The sequence below is a fragment of the Lonchura striata genome, chromosome 6 (genome assembly GCF_046129695.1).
Source record: "Lonchura striata isolate bLonStr1 chromosome 6, bLonStr1.mat, whole genome shotgun sequence".
NCBI classification, from domain to species: Eukaryota; Metazoa; Chordata; class Aves; order Passeriformes; family Estrildidae; genus Lonchura; species Lonchura striata.
The window spans coordinates 59,458,332-59,478,543 of NC_134608.1; the positions used below are offsets into that span (position 1 = coordinate 59,458,332).

At 38.0% G+C, this 20,212-nt stretch overlaps 1 protein-coding gene across 1 annotated transcript in view; it reads right to left on the reverse strand.

Annotated features, from left to right (window-relative positions):
* The window catches only part of SPON1 (spondin 1), a 189,959-nt gene that overhangs the window by 151,943 nt on the left and 17,804 nt on the right, over positions 1-20,212 (reverse strand). Inside the window, exon 3 of the mRNA XM_021527583.2 lies at positions 2,464-2,597. Coding sequence (XP_021383258.1) covers positions 2,464-2,597 — 134 coding nt within the window. The remainder of the gene's footprint in view (positions 1-2,463; positions 2,598-20,212) is intronic.

Here is a 20,212-nt window from a genome sequence, read left to right on the forward strand (position 1 = left end):
ATATTTGCTTTTAGATTTTTTCTTTTATCATCTAGAATAATTATGAAATAATTAATTCTACTGCTGATGTTCCAATAATTATTTCCAAATAATTTCCAAAATTTCCATTCTATTCTAAGGGAGAGGACCATAAAGAAGGTTTGTGAAGAAGGCTAACTACAAACTCTAACTCAGATGCCACCAAATCTTTACATGCAAAAGAGAAAATGTAAATGTTGTTAATGCCAGGAGTGATTGCTATGCATGGGCCTGTGGAGGGCTGCACTGCAGCACAAACAAATGTCACATTATGAGGTTAATTTTTGGCATCAGCAGCTCTTAATAATGGTCAGTCTTTCTTTAAACAGTCCTGGGCATGGAGCTGTTCCTTATCTTCCGAGGTCAACAAAGCATTCATTGGGAGGAAGCTCCTATTTCTCATTTCATTTCTCCTGAGAGGTATTTAACAACTTCCTTCCACTTTTCAGCAGCGCACACACACCAAAGAAACCCACAGCATTCTGGAAAGAGGTGGTCATAAACACCAAAATTTTTCCTTTCCCTGGAACCTGCATTTCCAAGCTGCTGTTTTGTTTTTCCCAAACAGGCTATGGGAGCTAATCTAGCTCTTCATTAGCACTTTGGTGCTTTGCTGGCACTACTGATGCACATCCAGCAGCCTGAGAAGGTTGTAAGCAACTGGCTCCCTCTACACACTCTTTGAGGCAGTGGCAATTTCATATTTTCATGTGTAGAACATCAGAACTGCAGTTCTGACTGTTACATTTTGTACCCCTCTTGACTTTTCTGCAAGAATTTGAGTACTTCACAGAAAAACCTCAATGTTGAACATCCAGCATGGCCTGACTAGCAGCGAGGAGAGAGAGGAAACACTTATCAAGACCCTGCAGTTGGTGGTACTTTACTGCATTCCTTCTCTGACAAGACCTGAACTGACTTCAGCCACAGTTGTTTTAAGTTTCAGTGAGAAAAATATAGATCTTAATTTTTTTTGTGATGGCAATTCTACTTAGGACAGTAATGAAAAAAAAATTAAATCCATCAACTTGTGTTGTTGAATATTATTACTGGATTAAAGTTTAAATCTTTTCTCCTTAAAAAGCTATATAAAGCATTATCACCTTATTATGAATTTCTTTAAATAGCAAGTGCCTCAAGCAATATTGGTTATACAGCTAAGAGGGGGTCAGTCCTGGGGGGAAGACCAAAGAGCTTTACTGATTAAAAGCTCAGCAACATTCAAGGAATCTTCTGGATTGCCAAAAGAACACTCAAAAAATTCAATCTATAAACGAAACTTATTTCCAAGTTTTATTACAGCCTAATGTACACTTGTTTGTACCAAGCTTAAGAAAAGACTGTCAGCATATTCTTGAGCTGCTTTAGTACACACTAAACCAGGGAATTCTTAATATTATCATGCTGAAACTAAGAAGCAGCAAGTAAAAGCAACCTGCCAAAGATTTGAGTCTGTTCTGCAGCCAGAGCTGAGACTGGACAACCCTCAGAGAGGTGGAAGAGGACAGTGTCTGTCTGGTGCCCATCAGCAGGAGGAGAAGTGAAGCACAGGGTAAAAGGAAAGCAGCCACAGACTATTTTTGATGGTGGCAATTTCTCAACCTGTCTAGAAATCAATTGCAATTTTAATAAAACATTTTCCTGAATTGGTCTGAACTATCTTCAGCACAACCTTTGCGATAGCATTTCCTTAAAAGCCCAAAAGTCACTATCCCCAGCACTGAAAAGCCTCTTTGAAATACTTTGGTCTGCTTCAGGGCACGTCTTAGCAATTTTTCAGGCTTCTCCCAGACATGGATTCAAAGCAAGCAAAGAAATCCCAGTTGTCCATGAATATTTGACCAATCTGTCCAATTAAATACAGCTAACAAAGTCTTAAGAGACAGGACAGCATTTCTCTGGCACTTCTTAGTTCTACAGACCAATGAGTGACCCTAAATCAAAGTGAAGATACATAGAGTTATCTTTATTTACTGCTTGAAAAGCATGATGTCACATGAGAGTGTGTAATAATAGTAAAATATCAGTGAGTGATCACTAGGTCTAAAATGAAAGCCTTCACCTCTAAACAAATAGATCTGTTTTTTCTGATAAAGATCTGCCAGACAATGGTGACTTTGCAGAATGTTTCTATTATCCATCTCAACTAAGAGTATGTGTTTTACCCACCAGAGGAATGCAATTTTGACCTTAAAAAATAAGAATTTTTAGATTTTTTTTTCATGTGAAACTAAAGGCTTACAAGCTCAATTAACTCAATGGTTATTGAAGGCTTGCGTTCCTTTTGAATATTGAAGCTTTAAATTGCTAACATTTCACTCTGCAAGTAGAACTAGACTTGGTCAAACATGTCCAAGGAGAAAAAAGAACCAAGAACTCCATTGGTTCCAATAAATATTCAACTTATTAACTGAATTTTACTTTAATATGCCTTAAAATACTCACTTCAGGATGACACAGCCTGTCCCAGTGGGAGGAGCAGTCCAAAACACCTGGATGCGTGTCCTCCTTCTGGGTGTGCTCTCAGTCACAGCAACGGGACAATTGCTCATGAACTGGGTTTCTTCTTCATCTATGATCTAGGGAAACATAAAGAGAGGAAAGGAAAAAGATAAGGACATGCTTGGCCATCACCTTTCATGTGTGTTTTGTCAGTTCGTGTTTTCTTTGAGTGGAATATTTATAATTCTCTCTGCTCAGCTCAGCACTACTTCAGTGAATTTATGTAGAACATGCAGATTGAATTGAAAACCAAGAGCTCACAAAATAAAGACAGAAGAACAAGTCAGTTCTGTGTAAAGAGAATTCAGATCTTTTGAAGCATCTCTGGAAATAACCTTTTTTTTTGTGGATCTTGATTACTGGAGGTTCCTGTAAATATTATTGAACTGCAAACAATAAAATATTCATAATTTCAGATGATTGAGATTCCATTATTTAGTCCAAACTGCAGCTAATTTTGCTTTTTTGATTGATTGATGGTTAACAGAATAGTTTAAATGACACAAGTCAAAAGCTAGAGAGGCAGATTTGGAACTGGTGTTCCAAGGTTTTTCCTTAAAGGTGTCATGTCAAAATAGTGTTTCGTGGATTGTACATTAAGCCTTCTGTTCATCAGATCTCAAAGAAATTTCACTGGAGACTGTAACGCTTTATCTGGAAAAAAGCAATGCTCTGATATTGCAAAATTTCTCTTCAAAATGCTCAGTGGTCCTGTTTCATTTGATGAAACCACAATTCACACAACATTGGGTCAACATTAAAACAAAACCAAAACCAAAAACTGTATTTATCAATTTTTTTTATCAATTTATAGCAAGACTCAGCTTTGAAGGGGCTTTTTCAGAACCCTGGTTCTAACAACACGCACACAAATATACACTTTTACCAATTAAAAAATAGTCCAATCTTCTGGCAGTAAACATAAGATGAAGTAAGTGTTTTGACAAAAAAAATACTCCTTTGCAGTCTAAAAAAAAGAGAGGCAATGTCTTTAATTGGGCCAGATCTGCTTTAGTGAGTGGGCATCCTCGCTATCCCACCCAGGGATACCACCAGCATTCCCAAACATTTTTAGCCAAGCCAACAAACATTTCTGTATTTCCAGGGCAGAATGAAGTGGTGCTGGCCCAGAGGAGTGCTGAGCAACTCTCTTTAGCTGGTCAATAGGGCAGTGGCTAATGAGTTTTAAATTTAAAGCCATTAATATGCCTCAAGTTTTGTAACGCTTTGTAGGATCTGTGTAAGCAAACACAATGTGCACATTTGCTGGGTTTTAATTAACAGGAAGCAGTGGGAAGTGTGGGATCCAGTGGAGGCTTAAGCTGACTGCAGAGTTTCTACTTCTGCTGGATGCAATTAATGTGTGTAAGTTGAGTACCAAGAAATCCCTGACCAACAATTCTGTTTCAGCCACCAACTGTACTTATTCCATCTGCCTCATTCCTGCATCAGTGAAATAAAGAAATAAAACTGCCTACTCATCTCTCAGAAAGGTTGTCTCAATTATTCCAGAACCTTATCAATTGACCTTTTATCCCTATCACACAGCAATTCATTCACAATCAAAACCCAATTTTGGTGGCAGCTCTGAGAGAAGAATGAGTGATTTTATACCATCTCATGCACAATAAAACACCATTGCACGTTATACAAAAGCATGATAATTCCCATTGAAAAGGCTCTTAGGAGGTTATCAGAATATTCTTAAAAAGGATGACTTTTCTAAAAAAATGGAAATATTACAAATTACTGTACAAATTACATTGGCTCCCTTGCCAGATGCAAAGTCTTGGATAAAAACTTCAAGAATATGTTAAACCCAGGTCAAGATTATGTAATTACATGTAAGTATGAATAGGATTGATCAGATAGAGGCTATTCCACAATGACCAATGAAACTTGTTCCCAATCTAGTTGAGCTCTTGCTTGGCACACACTCCACTAACAAATATTTCTTGAGAAGCCCAACTGAAATGAATTGGTGCTCTCCAAGTATAAAATCACTATTTTTAATTAAAGATCATTCATCATTTCAGTTAAAGGTCATTCATCCATCCAGCAGTCATCATTGTAGACCTACCTATGTGCATTTGCATATTAAGTAAATCCTTATTCCAGTTGAATCCATCCTGCTTTTTCTCCAGCAGTGAATGGAATCACAAGGAACTTCAAAATCAAATCCAACAACCAAAGGAAGGAGTTGTGAGTAGTTATTGCAAGCCAAATTTATGACTTGCCTGTGAAAGCAGAAGCTGAAATATGTGTTTGGATTTGAGACAGCCATTACATTGAAGCACATCCTTGTTCCAGTGGCAGCAAATGAACACAGAAATGTTTTTTTGCACTTCTATTGCATATCTAATTCCTGCAAATTAGCAAGTAAAGAGTTTTCTCAAGTATTTCTATAATAAACTAATTGGAAAGTTCTGTTTGCATTTTAGAACGTGGTGCTGGAAGAACAGGAAGTGGTTGAGCCCCAAGGCTACATCACGATTTCCTGCATCACTAACCATCAAAGCAGAAGGCTTATGCAATGAGTGTCTACTGGAAAACACTGAGCATAAAATCATAAGGTCCTCCAAAAAGCATTCCTTTGAAGAAAGATTGGACAGAAGCTTTCTCAGTAAAGGCTCCTAATGTTGACAGAACACAGTACAGGACTCCTAAATTAGTTGGAAAGGCTCAAATGCCACTTGATTTGAGATGATTAAAGAAATTTTGTGATATATAATAAAAACAAGAATTTTCAAAATTCTATAATTTCAGATAAAACATTTTAAATATATTTGTTAAAAAGATGGGGGCAGTTGTTTCTGTATCCATGGAGGTTCAATTATTTATAAAAAGTTTCTTAGGAGTGATAAGAAGGGAATCCTGATTTATACTCCAGGATTACAAATGACATGATATTTTAGGGTGGTGGATGATATTACTACACTCCCACGTAGGAGAAAAGCAATACTATCCTGGCCAACTTTGGGGGAAAAAAGAGACCTGTAATACAATCCTGATTTTTTTTCTGGAATCAAGTCAGACCACATAGGCGTGAAGGAAAGATTTGGCAGGGAAAAGGCACACAGATTAAAACACAGCATTTGCAAAATTACAGCTTCTAAACCCCAGGTTATCTGCAATGGGAAGCCTTACATTTTCAAGAATGGGCCAGCAAATTACCCACATGTTGGACAAAAATCCTAAAACCAAAAAATTAACACTTGGCCAAAGAATCTGAACCCTCAGAGGGAGGGATCTCTGTGACTTATCCTTTGAATCCACAAATTCAATTACATTAGATTTTAATATTCTAGTTAGGTTTGGGTGTGGTGGGGTTTTTTTGTTTGTTTGGGGTTGTTTTTGGTTTTTATTTGTTTTGGTGTTTTGATGGGTTTTTTGTTGTTGTTGGGGGTATTTTTTGTTTGTTTGGTTTGGTTTGGGTCTTTTTGTTTGGTTTTTTTTTTTCCCATTATGATTGTGGTATTATTGGACCAATTTATTCCTTCAGAAAACTAGCATAAATCCTGCACAAGATTTTTGGAGTTAACTGGGATTCAAATGAGTGTCACAACAAGAAGAAATTGGCTGAACTTGGGTAAATCTACAAACATGAAAGTAAGGATATTACACGGGAAAATTTACCAGCTCCAGGCATTCTTTACTTATTCCAAAAACTGATGAGCTGAGATCAAGTTTTGGGTGTTCCTGAAAAGCAGGACTGGAAGGAGAAATTGGTTTTCTCAGAATTGGAACATATAATGCTGACTGACAAAGCTTGATGTTTCTGGTTTCTGTAAACTATTATCAAATAAACCAGGCAGTTCTACACTCTATCCTTAAATTCATATCAGTATTGAAAGAAAATGTTAAAAAATGTCAAAATACCATATATCACAAAGAAAAGGATTAGTACTGAGCACAAAAGGAGATGAAGTTACATAAATCCTCTACTGGCTTGTGTCCACTCCCTCAGTTGGAACCACTGGCTAGGACCTGCAGCACCATTCCTTGTTCTGTGGACACATCATCACTTTCCACTCGCTGAAACAGCTGCATTCTAGTGGAACAATAGAATTACAGGAAAAAAAGAAAAAAATAACACAGCTAAAAAGTCACAAGATAAGCATTTTTGTGGGCAGATTTCTTCTTTGGAAGAGCTAATATGAATGTTGCAAAACTGTCTTCTCCTTGAGGAGACTTTCCAGTTATAAAAAGAACATTGGGTCTATGTAACAGCAATAATATTTGGCCTTTAGGGACTAATCTAGAACAGAGCTTATTATGGGGAACGTAAAATTGATGATGTACAAAGTCAGTTTAAAAGCCCTACCTCGAAGATCTGCTTCACATAACCACATTCTCTGACTAAAGGACACAGCACTTCTCTCAGAGGCTGTGCTCAGGATCAGAAGAGTCAGAATTGGGATGTTTTATGCAGTGTCAGCGACCAGTCTTGGTGCAGACATGGCTCAAGGCTGTACAGAACCCCTGAGCACTGCTGGGCTCTCTGGCCATCCTTAGCAATGCACCACAAGGCTGAGGCTGCCTGATAAGGATTAGAGCTAGGATTTGACAAGGGTTAGGGTCTGATAAGGGTTAGGGTTACTCTGAAGCAGTGAGAAAAGTGCATATTTATTGAAGACAGGCATTGCTAAAACACATTTGTAGATTGTCACTATGTTCTGATAACTTCTAGCACAAACTTTACATAGATCTCACACAAAGTTGCATTTAGAAATCAAACTTCATTCTGTAATCATTACTGAGGAAAAAAAAATTGCTATCAAGAATCTCCTGTGTTTTGCTCTTCAGTCCAAACAAACCTGAGCTCTTTTATTCCTGCAGGGCAGGCAGGGTCTGCAGGGCTGCTGCAGGGTCTGTTTCAAGGTGTAACTCAAACAAATTGAGAAATAAAGCAGTTCAGGATGAGAGAAGCCTGAAATGCAGTAAAGATACAGCCCTACACACCACTTGCTTTCACACCAAACACCTTCTCCTGCCCAAGCCTGGCTATGGGAAGCTTAACAAAATAGTTATTTCTTCTTTCCTTAATGTGTATCAAAAGAGTAAAGAGATGATGCGTATTGCCAGAAAGAGGTGACAGTAGCTTGACAGTATTTAGTAAATGTAAAATGCCATACTGTATATTTTTCTTGCTTCAGAACCACTCTTAGTTAACTTAAAGTTCTAAAGTGCTGAATTATAAAGCTTGCACTGAAGATTTATGCTTGTAAAACAAAATTAGCCAATTAAGTTGATGCTGTCAGTAAAACTCAAGAGATGAATGAGCACAGACTGTTGTGAGTTGAGGCAGTTTTCATCTAAGTAGTCACTAAGAGGGGATTGAAGGTCCAAAGTTTCATCTTTGTTTCCCATGAAGTTTCCTCCTTGACTACAACTATAACATCTCTATGAAAACAGTCTGGTAAATTGACTTTATCAGATTGTATTACTCGGGGGGGGGGGTGGTTGGCAGATAGTCCAGCTTTTCACAGATAACATTATTTTTATCATCTCTAACAGAGAAATTATACCAGGCACAGAAAGCTGTCATTATTCTCATAGCTATAAACCATGCTGGGTTCTATCAGTAATTTTCTTTAAGTAGTTATTTTGACTAAGGAAAATTCTTTTCTTTCATATTAAAAAAGCAATTTGCAAGCACTAATTTCCAGCAGGGGAAGGACAACATCCTTAAAAAATCTACCATTTTTTGAAATCCCTTCAAATACTCTAGCTCCTTCACACATGCAGTGCTCTCCAACAATGCTCACCAGAACCTGGGAATTATTTTGAGCACTGAACTTGCTTTTCACACCTTGGCACACAAAGACCCAAAGTGCCCCAGCTGGCTCTTGCCAAAAAGAGTACCCTGGCAGGAGCAACAGAGCACACAAATTACTCAGCACCAGGGGCACCAGCACCAGGAAATTGTGCAAAGGGACTCTGTGTTGTTTTGTACAAAAGCAACGAGTCACTCTGTGCCTTGAATGACAAAAGGCTTAACTGCATTCCCACTGTCTGGTGTCCAGTCTACACAGCAGATTCAGAGTATTTGAAATTATGTCTATGGATTCAGGGAAGGACTGAAAATTTTATTTCAGAGAACCAGGACTTTTGGCCCACTTAGATGTATAATTTAATCAAGTTAAATCTAGAATAAATTTACTGAGGTCAGACTCTGTGCTGACCAATTCAAACACATTAATCTCTGGGATACAGGTGTTTTTCATTATATTCAGGCAGTAGCTAAAGAAATGGATTTGCTTTTCTATGAAATGAAAGGGGTTTTTATGGTCTAAGCAGAGTTCAAATTAGGAAGCATGAAATAGCAGATGAAAACAGAGTAAATTTTATGACTGTGAAATGAAAACGAAGACATTTTACTTCCAAAACTCTGTTCCAAGGATTAGGAGGCAGAGCTGTCCCACTGCAGCCTTAAAACAGATTCATAAGCAGCTGTGATGACCCTTAGCAGCCCCCTGGGAACAGAGTCAGCATTAGTCAGAGCAGTGCTCTGGCCAACCCAAAATAGCAGCTACAGAGAATTAAATCCAATATTGGAAAAAAAAAAAAAAAATGGAGCACAGACACTTAGGGCTCTCACTAGCTCTCATGGATTTCTTGTTTCTGTCTTCCATGTAATGGAGAGATCAGAGTGCCAACAGTTCTTCCAAGGTGACAAAACTAACACACTCATTTCAGATGAGAATATAACCACAATAAACCTCAACAAAGAACCATGCAGGGTTCTTTGTGTGGAATACTTCCACAAAGACGTTATTTATGCTCAGTGTTCAGTTGTCAAACTATTTCAGAGTGAACATTATTTATTTGGAAAAAAAAATAGCCACTACTCCAATCTGGTAAAAAATAGCTTTGATAGATGATGTCTCAAGTACTTTAGCCTGGGAGAGAAACATTGCTTGCTGAAGGGGATGCTGTATAGAAATCAACAATTTTTGCATAAAAGTCACTTGAAAGAAGTAAAAGTTTAAGGATTTTGTATATTTCTTGCTCAGTCTGTACAGCTAGGATGTTTCATTCAAGTCTATAATACACACATTTTTCTGGAAAGAGAGAAAACTGCTGTTAATTCCTAAATGTATTTCCCACCACTATATCCAGATATATGTAACGCAATTAGCTACCTCGCATTAAAGAGCACCTTCTAATCTGATTTTCTAGACAGATAAAAAAGCTTTGGGAAGTTGTTTAAAGAACAAAATGCTTTTGCAGCCTCATAAAAGAAAGTGATATAAAGCAAAGCAAAACCCTTGACTGGAAGTGAGACGTGACTTGGATTGCTGAGCAACCCTTCCCAAACCACTTCAGCGCAGTCTGTGAAGCAGGGACACAGACACTGAGCTCCTTTTTCAAACCAATGTATTAAATGCTCTATGATAACTTAATTATTATCCTTAACAGCTTGTGACACCTCCAATTGCTCTCAGGCTTCATAAACAGGAGTTCTTTGGGAAGAGATTAAATCTGAGATTCCAGACCTTCAGCCTCTTCTGCGATGCGCCAATTGCTCAAATTAAATGGAAAAGTAGCTTAGAGAGTCAACTAGAATTTAAGCCAGGGAAATCCATGGAAGACATAAAGTTGGAGTGGCCCCCTGTGTACCAAGCCTTTGTCTCACTTTCATAGAAAGAACAGCCAAATTCTATCAAAGATCTCCCAGCTCGGTGCATTGATGCTCACAGAACCCAGGAAGCAGAACAAAAACAAATCTGGCAGAGCTGCAGTTTGAGGACTACATCTTCTACAGCAGAGCACTTTTTCAGTGTTTCCAGGGATTGTGGCACAGTTAATTTAAAAGGAAATGTAATTAGTGCTAAAAAAAAAAAAAAAACAAAAAACAAACCAAAAAAAAAAAAAAAAAAAAAACCAACCAAAAAAACAAGAACCCAGCCTGTGAAAAATTTGATTATATTTTCATTTGGCTGCACGGCAGGATCAGAAGACAAAACTTATTTGTTTATTTCTTATTTGGTTATGCAAAAAGCTGAGACATTCTATTAGAGTGTGCTCTGGGACCAGCATTGAAGACTCTGCTTGTGAGATGGAAGGTGTAGATTCACAAATCCGTTCTGAATTAGGCAGTTCACTGTCAGTGACAGGTTTTACACAGTGAGTAGCCTTCAGCCAGTCTCTTTTCTGAGCTGTTCTACCTCACATAGGTCCTGAACCAAGGGGAAACACTGGCTTGGCAGCCAGGTAATGAAAAGCACTGATGAGTCTTCAGCTCTCTGCTCTGTTTATTTTGATGAGTTTCCCCCCAGTTACAGAGCCAGCCTTGTCCCTGCTGGTCTAGTGAAGTGTTTTACTCATTTTACAAAGCAGAGGCATGCAACAGAAGAGGCTGAGTGAAATCTGTCCTGAAGGAGACAGGTGATGTGTGGAGAAACATCTTTTAGGGCACAAACCTCTGTGGTGCAGTCTGTGTTCTAATGGCTCAGACACCTGAACCTTCTCTTCCTCATCCAGGTATAAGTCCTTTTCCAATTCTGGATGTCTACTTTGACCTGGAAATTATATCTGGATGAAAAGTATTCCCACCTTCAAAAAATTGTGAAAATCTATGTAATCTCTTAAAAAGATTAAAATATTGGTGTTTCTTTCTGGGGAGACAAGACCAAAATGTTTCCCCAAAATATTAAGAATTCCTTCTAGCATTGGCTTGCTAGTCCAGGACTGCAACTGCATCAGTTCTAAGAGTGCTAACACAGAACTTTTTAAAATGTTCAATCAAAAAACAAATCACAGAACTGCTTTTTGCATTTATTTCTGATCACCACAAATGCCCTTGTTTGAAAGGGGACAAAACAGGGCTCTGAGCTTCCTCCCCAGACCTGGCCTTCTGTGCTGCCTTGAACCAGGGCACATGCATTTAATCCACTCCAGCAATGCATAAAGTATATTTCCAACACATTTTCCAAATCCACGCGGGTGACAAATTCATTCAGATTCTTCCAGTCTCAGCACAAACCAAAGATTTATAAATCAACTCCCAGGTCTTATGCTAAGCATACAATTTAAGGCTATTAAAATTTTGATGCAGAGTGCTCAGTATCTGGCACAACTGAATCCAGGATAAAAAAGAATTATGTTTATGGACATGTGTGTGGAAAACTGAAGGACTCCCTAATTGCTATGAGTAAAGCTCAGCATTTTAATTTTTGCTAAATGCAAATTAAAACATTGTCAGCACATTCTTAATTCATCAAAACAATGTGAAACTTTTCATACCAGTACCAGGATTTTACTCAATTTCTGCCTGAGCCCATGTGTCCTTGCTTCTGTCAATGCACAGAATTTTTTGCACAAAAATGCCATTTATGAATGCTTGAAAGAACGTGCCTTCACTGTGACTAATAGATATTTCATTAATAAGGACCTCCAGTCACCATTCAAGTCTAGTCAATAACATATTTTAAATTCAGCTGTCCAGAACTTCTGTTCACCTTGAAAATAAGCTTCAAGCACTCAAACAGTTAAGAAATATAAATAAGGGGGAAAAAAGACTCTCTCATGTTCATACTGCAACAATACTTGAGAGAAAGCATGACCCAATCCTAAATCCATTATTCTTATTATCAGTTCTAGAAAGCTTGGCTGAGGGCAGCCAGGAAAACATCCTATCAGAACAAACCACATGGGCTGGGTGAGAGTTGTTACTAATTATTGCACTACAGTTACTTCATAAAGTTGGTGCTAAATGATACTGATGAGGTCTCTCTGCCATTTGAAATTAATTACACTCTTATCTTTTGATAAGATTATCTTGTATATTACCAACATCTCTAGCCCCATAATGAGCAATGCACAAGTAATGTGGGTGCCAGAGAAACATTTGCTGTGGACTCTCACAGAAGAAGACATGGACCTTATCTTCTGCTCACACTGGCATTTCTCATTTACATTTCCATGGCAAGGAAATCCAGGCTTGTTGTCAATTCAATTTAAAATTCAGGAACTGCCATTTTTATTTCAGGAACAAAATCCCAGATAAGAAGGCAGTTGTAACACCAGTCGATCAAAGAAAAAGGAATGTTAAATTTGAAGAGGCACATAAAATAAGGAAGAAATTTTACAGTGGCTGGTCAAACAACACATATAGTTCTAGCACTGGAGGCACCTTTCTGTGTGTCAGGTGCTCCCTTTCCTGCAGAGGGATGATAAGGAACCTCTTTCCTCCCCAGCCATTCTCTCTTTTTCATTTGTCAGAGCGTTAATTGCCAGCCAAAGGAGCCTTTTCAATTATGACTCTGTGGAGTATAAAGTGCAACACGGGCTTAAGTGTAGAGGGGTTTTCTTTACAAATATAATCAATAATAATATTATTCTAGAGATGACACTTCTCTGCAATACAGTGTAACAGCAGGCAGCAAAGTACAAAGGAATTGACTCTTCTGCTCTTAGGAACACCTGAACTGATGAAGGTCATTTGAAATGCATAGCAAAATGTGAGTCGGCACATTTTACCAGATCAGCATTTCTCAGTCTCTTAGTTTGTTCAGGCTTTTTATTTAACCTTAATTTTAGAAAATACTACACTACTCAGCACTATGCCTATAGTGCCATGAATAGCTACCTCACTTGGAGCTCCTCGCTTAAGAAGGGATTTAAGGATTACAGAAAATACATCTTTTTAATAGCATTATTGTCCTGCTCAGTGTTGGAGCTTTAAAGCATCAGCAGCTCTGGCACATGTGCTATTCATGTTCCTCCTGAGTGTCTCAGTGCCAAAATATACATCCCAACCTAGCTCTAGCCGATGCCACACAAATTCTCGTAGCCTTTGGATGACTGCGTACAGAACATAATCTATTTTTGAGAGACTTAATCCACTGCTAAAACCACATTTACAGCAGAAATTCCAGTGATCTGGAACTACAGGCTTCATGCAGATAAACTTAAGAAGGCATTTACCTCCTTAAAAAAGCTTTCAAAGCTTTTGCTGAGCGATTCCCACCCACTGCTGGGTCAGGAATGCTGCTGGTGCAGAAGAGCTGCAGGAAGTCAGGAGAGATTTCTGGTAGCACTGACAGGAGTTGTGAGCAATTGTAAAGCCACCATGCATGTGAACGTGTGCCTGAGCATCAGATAGAGCCAAGAGATAATAATCCAGGCTCTAGCAACTCGTACTTTTGGTATGCTGATGAATTTAATGCACAGTTTCTCCAATTCCTCCCTTCCTCAGCAGGCATCACAGATTATATGATCTATTCATCATCACTTCCCCTGCCTGCCACTTTATAAAGCCAAATTCCATGTTACTTTGAGCACCCTTCCAGCAAATTAAACCTGCAGGCCAAGTTTCCAAAAAATCAAAAAGTTTTGTTTTCTCCCTTCCAGAATGATAGGACTCTGTTTCAGAAAGACACACTGCATTGATAAAACAGTAAAGGCATAATTTGGCAAAAAGGAGACTCTTGTGGGCAGAACAGATTTTTTTCAAGAGTTTGGTAAGCTCTCCTTAAATGCTGACTAAAGTCCAAGTCAGTTAAGTACTGAGACTAAAAGAAAAGTTCACATTAAAAGATTGTTCAGACACTTTTTGGAAGAGTGTCTTGCACTAGAAGTTCATTACGGGAGCCTAACAGTGACATGAGCAATAGAAAAGCAACTAAAAGCAATATAAAAGTAAATAAAAGCTTCCGTGGTTGCATGAGTCTGTGTGTGAGGTTGTGTGTCAGTGGTTTTGCTTGATTTGGGGGCTTTTTGTGGTTTTTACCAAAGAGCTTTTCTATTGTTATGAATGCAGCAGTGTATTTCCCCATGGTATAAGATGTCTTACGGAGAAAATAATCATGCAAAAAGGGATTCTGAAAAAAGTAGGGTAACAAAGAAATTTAGTAAAGGTTTCTAATAAAATTCTTAATCTCTCTGCAAATTGAACTATTCTAAAAATAGAGCTGTAAAATGAAATGGCAATGTCTCAAATTCTACTTCTACACAGATCAACACTGTAATAACTGAGCCTGAGCTAATCTCAGGGCTGTACACTGAATGAAATGTTCACTTACTGCTATTTCCATATTACACACGGGCCACAGATTTTGTCAAGACCTTGGCACAAAGCAATTTTTTAAAAGCCAAATAATAAAAGGCAGTGATTTTCTCAAGACCTTGGCACAAAACAATTTTTAAAAACCAAATCATAAAAGGCAATGATTTTGTTAAATCTGCTTCTGACATTTTCTACACATTCTAAATTAATTTCCAAGACAGGCTGCATAAGGGACAGCTGATTACTGAAGCTTCAGATGAATCTTATATAAAAGCATTAGACTAAGTTTTCAGCTCCTGCTGCTTTGGTACATGTTATTTTGAAATAACAGTTTTCTTTGTATCTGTCAATTTTGTGGCTGTGGATAGACTTCCCAATTAAAAATATTGTACTCTCATCTTATCATACATATGGCAACAGAAAAAAAAAAATTAGAAAAAACCACAGATTTATCTCAATCTCAAAGGGATTTAATTCTGATGATTATGTTTTTCCAGATTATAAAGTTGTTGCATTTGAAATTTCATTAGGATGAGTAGAAATTCTATATATATAATTGTAGACTGAGAAGGTGATAAATAAATTTTCTTTTCAGGGTCTCTTGCAACTCAGCATTTTCTATGATTCTATAAAAAAAAAAAAATTCACAGTGAGAATAATCAATCAGTTGAACTGCCTGCACAAGAATGTGGTAGAATCTCCATCTCTGGAGATTTTCAAAAAGGGATTGGACAAGGGTCAAAATAAATTTATCCAGACTCCTTTTCACATGAATGATTGGATCAGATGATCTTTCAGGATCCCTTCCAACCTACTCTGCTCCATGATTTTATGAAAGAGCATTCAATGAATTTCTGCTCTCATTTTTTATATGCATTACAAATTGTATCTTTGTAGCTCCTTGCCTTTTTTTCCTACTCTTGATCTGCTACAGGTAGTTTTCCCAACCTGGAACAAAGCTTCTTTCAGCCAGATTATTTCATTTTCTCACTGTGCTTCTCTCCAAAACACTTACACGGTGCAGCACCAAATACAAGTCCAGACAAAACCAGCTTCTCAAAGAGATGAAGTGTTGGTGTGTAGGAACAGAAACAGCTGTCCCTTTCTTCTAGACTCCCATGCGAGGATCTGAAGGTGTAACTGTGGAAGTTTTCATCTGAGAATTTCACCATAAGGGGCAGAAGCAATCTAGCCCATCTATTTAAGCATCTGCAGAGCATGAGCATGGAGGAGCCAGAAATAATTCATCTTTTCATGGCAGAAAATATGGCAGAAACTGAATATTGCCCTGCAGGTCAGCTCTAACTCGTGAGGAGTCTCAAGCCAGCTCTCACTGCTAAAGCTGAATTTTGGTGATGCAGGAAATCTATCTCAGGTGTTAGGGATGATCAATCACATCAGTGTTTGTTCAGAGGCATTTGATGGTTTCAATATTATTCTGAATTATTCTCAATAAGTTTCAATGAAAAGCTGTATAAAGCTCAAAGTCAGTTCCCTGGATCTGTTCTTTTTCTGTGCTTTTCCATCTTTTGGAGACTAATCATACAAATTTTGCACAGGTACTTGAGAAAATAATTCTATAAGGAATGCAACTGTAAAACAACTTGAGGAAAAAGGATAAAAACAAACCCTGGTTCAGAAAGGGGAAAAATAGCTCCTGTGATGGTCAGAAGTTCAACAACATCTAAAAGAAAAACTACTTTGCAGGAGATACCAACACTTAATAAATGACAGCTAATCTCCAGAATATGAATTAATTAGAGAAGTATTAAAATTGAAGGCAAGAAATCATATTTAATAGATGAGATTCTTATTACTTCTTATTTTCATTAAAAAAAAACAAACACCACAACACTTCCATGTTATACAGAGCACAGTAGTCATTACACCATCCAGTTTAGCAATCCAAAATACACATAAACGTTGCTATGTCTGATTCTGTGCCAAACCAGGAAACAAGAACTGAAACATAGTATGAATCCAAACACATTTATTTGTTTAAGTGATTAAGCCTAGAGTGCTAAGAGAGTGTTTGGAGGGGTTTCATCACTTTAAATTCTGTAGTAGGAAAATTTTGCTTATCTTTTTGATATATACCAGGACAACAGCTATTATTACTGGAATTGTTTTTACGGTTCCTACCAAATATATAAAATTAGACTGTTTTAAAATTTTAAATGGACCGATTTGAAAATCCCTCTATTATACTTCACATTCATGATTGGAAGGTTGCACACATTTGTTATTTAATGCATGGGCAATATTTTTATGCGAGGAGATGGAGGATTATTGAAGCATTCCTGACTTGGGAGGTGAACAGTGCATGTGAAGAGCAGAACCCCTGAAGTTTAGTCATGGCTCAAGTGTGATATCTAATCTTGAGCAAGTTCCTTCAATACTTAATCTTCTGCAAAATGGATATCATAAATTCAGATTCCAGGAAAAAATATTTATGGAATTTAGTTCATGTAAAAAAACTTTGAAGTCTTAATCAGAAAGACAATATAAGTGAACATTTGAGAGCTGTATTATATCCATAAATGTGCAAATGTGGAGCACATTTACACATTTATGGATATAATACTGCACATGCGACAAGGGAAAATCATTAGGACGAGACTAAGTAAATTAAACTGGAAAAACACTTAGTTATGATTTCTCAAAATTCAAGAGAATGTTTCAAGTATCTTAACGAGCTTAGCATTTTATCCTGCCTTTATGCATTCATCATGTTTTTAATCCTGCAATATTCCTTTCCATGTTTATATAAGTTTAGCTTATTAGGCTCAGGCATATCCCAAGTTTTTAGAGGATGTGATGTGTATAGATGTAAAAACATGACCAGAAATGCTGAAACACCAGGACCAGCTTTTCAACAGGTTGTATCAGGCTTGCTCCTCCCAAGAGGAAATCCCAAATCTCTGTCATAGTCAGCAGAGAGAGGGCAAATGGGTTCAGAAGCCTAAGAGCACGCTGCCATGTACACAGTGTTCTTCCTGTGAAAGCTGCCAGTCGAATAACATCTGCACCACACACAAAGCTGGCTGTTTAGAATGTGGCTTTAATTCATTTTGCAAGTCATGTAATCAGTGGAACATCAGATGAACTAAAAGGAAAAAAAAAATCGAGTTTTGAGAAGCTACCATATGGGTCTTTTTCATCTTTTGGGGAAATCTTACACAATGGCTAAGAAATTATTGCTTGGGACACACAGTCCTGAAGCTAAGGCCATTACATAAACCCAGTGTCTAAATATATCATAACCCAGTTCTAATTCATACAAGCCCTTTGTATAATCTTTATGGACAATAAAACTGGGTTACTGAAAAATTCTAAAGGAAGCCAAGAAACTCTGCATGGTCAAAAACCCCACTGCAGCTAATACAGAAAACATTTATGATTACTTTAATCTGGGATTTATCACGATGTGTGGGCAGATTTGCTTAACAGGAAGGATTAGTGAGGGGGGCTGATTTACTGAGTGGAGGTTTTTCATTTACTCCTACATGTGGGATTCCCACAGTACCATGCAAAGGGAGGCCAGAGTGAAAGGACAGCAACAAGAGGCAAACTGCTGCCTTAGCAACCACTTAAAATACCTCCCTGAAGCTTCCAGAAGGCATTCCTCACATAATGGTATAAAATAGGGAGTTCATTTCCCTGGGAAAGCACCTATTGCTCAAGAGAGGTTGTAGTGAAAAGTATTTCTCCCTTTTCATTATTTGTTTGGTACTTTATGTCCCCTCTCTCCTCTACTCTGTATTCTTCCTATTTAAAAGCAATCTGTTAGCTAAAATAAGTTGATGATAAACAAGCAGAAGACAGCAATAACAGGTATAATCAAGTCTCCCATACAAGCAGAGTCTACTCATCCAGCTGAAATCAGGAGGAAAAAAGGAAAAACAAATAAAAAGAAGAAAAAAAAAAAAAGAGTAAATGGGTTCTAGGAGAACAAAACCTTGATGCTTGCCTGACAAATAATGAATAAACACTGGCAATGCTCTAAGGAACCTCTACTACACTACTGACTGCATCAAGATATAGAATCATTAAAGTTATAGAACACTAAGTACCAAAGCTACCTCTTACATACTCGTTCTTTTAAATGTTTCTTTGGGAAAGAAAAGCAGGTTCAAATGAACTGTGCCCACCCACAAGGAGAAAAAAGAGGCAAGAGCAGCAACAGTGCCTCAATTCACATAGATGAGAATAATTGGAGCTCAGTTCAATCTGTGAAGTAAACAGAAGCAGGATGAAGGCTTTTCAATTTACACCTACAGCCTACAAATTAGTAAGCAGTCTGGTAGGATGAGCTTGGGAGGGATTGCATAATAACCCTACCCCCAGCAACAATGCAGGGAACAGGGAACAAAATGGTAGCTCTACACCAGCAGGGAATTTCCCTTTCTAATTACTGACTACCATGAAAGGCATTCTCAAGAGCCAAACGTCAGCTTTTGTGCAACTGGATCGGGAATTTCTCCATTAGTGTTGATTTATTCTCATCTGAAAATTAATTTCAATGGTGTTCAAGGAATCAAAAGTAACTATGCATAAAAATACAAAGTATCTTGTGGTAAATATTGTTTGAGAATTTGTTTGGTAAAAGAATTAATTTTGTGCCAAAAGTTCAGCAGATTACCAGTAATTATAGCTTGTTGAAATATCTTGCCTATATCAGTATTCATTTTACAGTCACTTGTCTATATTCATTGAAACCAAAAGTACCTAATCCAGAAAATTCTGGTTTTGCAGAACATGTTGTGCACATCCTGCCTCTTATGCAACCATGAGAAAAGTAAAGCTGAATACATGACTTTCAGTTTTTCTCACAGAAAGTGAAAAAGGAGACAAAACAGAACAGAAGGGGGGATGGTTTGAGAAAAATAGATTTTAAAAAAAAAAAAACTACCCTTTTCTGAGGAATACAATTACTCACAAGAAATATTTTTTGTCCCCTTTCAATGATTGTTCATATGTAGATTTCCACTTTGGGCAACTCCCAATAGCAGATCCTTCTATAGGCTCAACTACTTGGAGTAGGAGCCAGGAATCATTTCAGGAAAGAGAACTATGTAACTATAGTGGCAAGTGGTACATTATTTCTACATAAATCCTTGAATTTTTAGAGCTTGATTAGTAAGTCAAGCTCCTGTAAGTCAGTCCTGATGGTGTCTGGAATGTGAACATCCCTAGCATGGCTTGAGGAACACCCTGGCTCAGAAGGGTCGTGTGAGGCCACATCTGCTCATGGCTGATTCCCTGCTAGAGACACAAAAATGAGAGATTGAGGAAAGCACGTTCAGGAGGCAAGAATGCTCCTGGTGTTAAGGGAGGTCAGAGCAGAGACAACTTTATCTCCTGCTTGGAGTGAAAGGCAGATCTCCTGGTTTTGTCTGCTGATTAAGATGTCAGTCCTGCACAGGCAGCAGGGCTGTCAGAACAAAATCCTCATCTTCCCAGGGGAGAAAGCATCCATGAAAGCATTACTCCTGGAGCAGCAATGGCCATAGCCAGGAAATCCCCCCAGAGCAAGGCTCAGGGGCAGGCTGGGATCAGTGCCAGTGATCAGAGGAAAGGTCACAGAGTCACAGAATGTGCTGACATGGAAGGAATCCACAAGGTCCATTGAGTCCAGCCCCTGGCCCTGCACAGGACTATCCAAAAGAGTCCCACCAC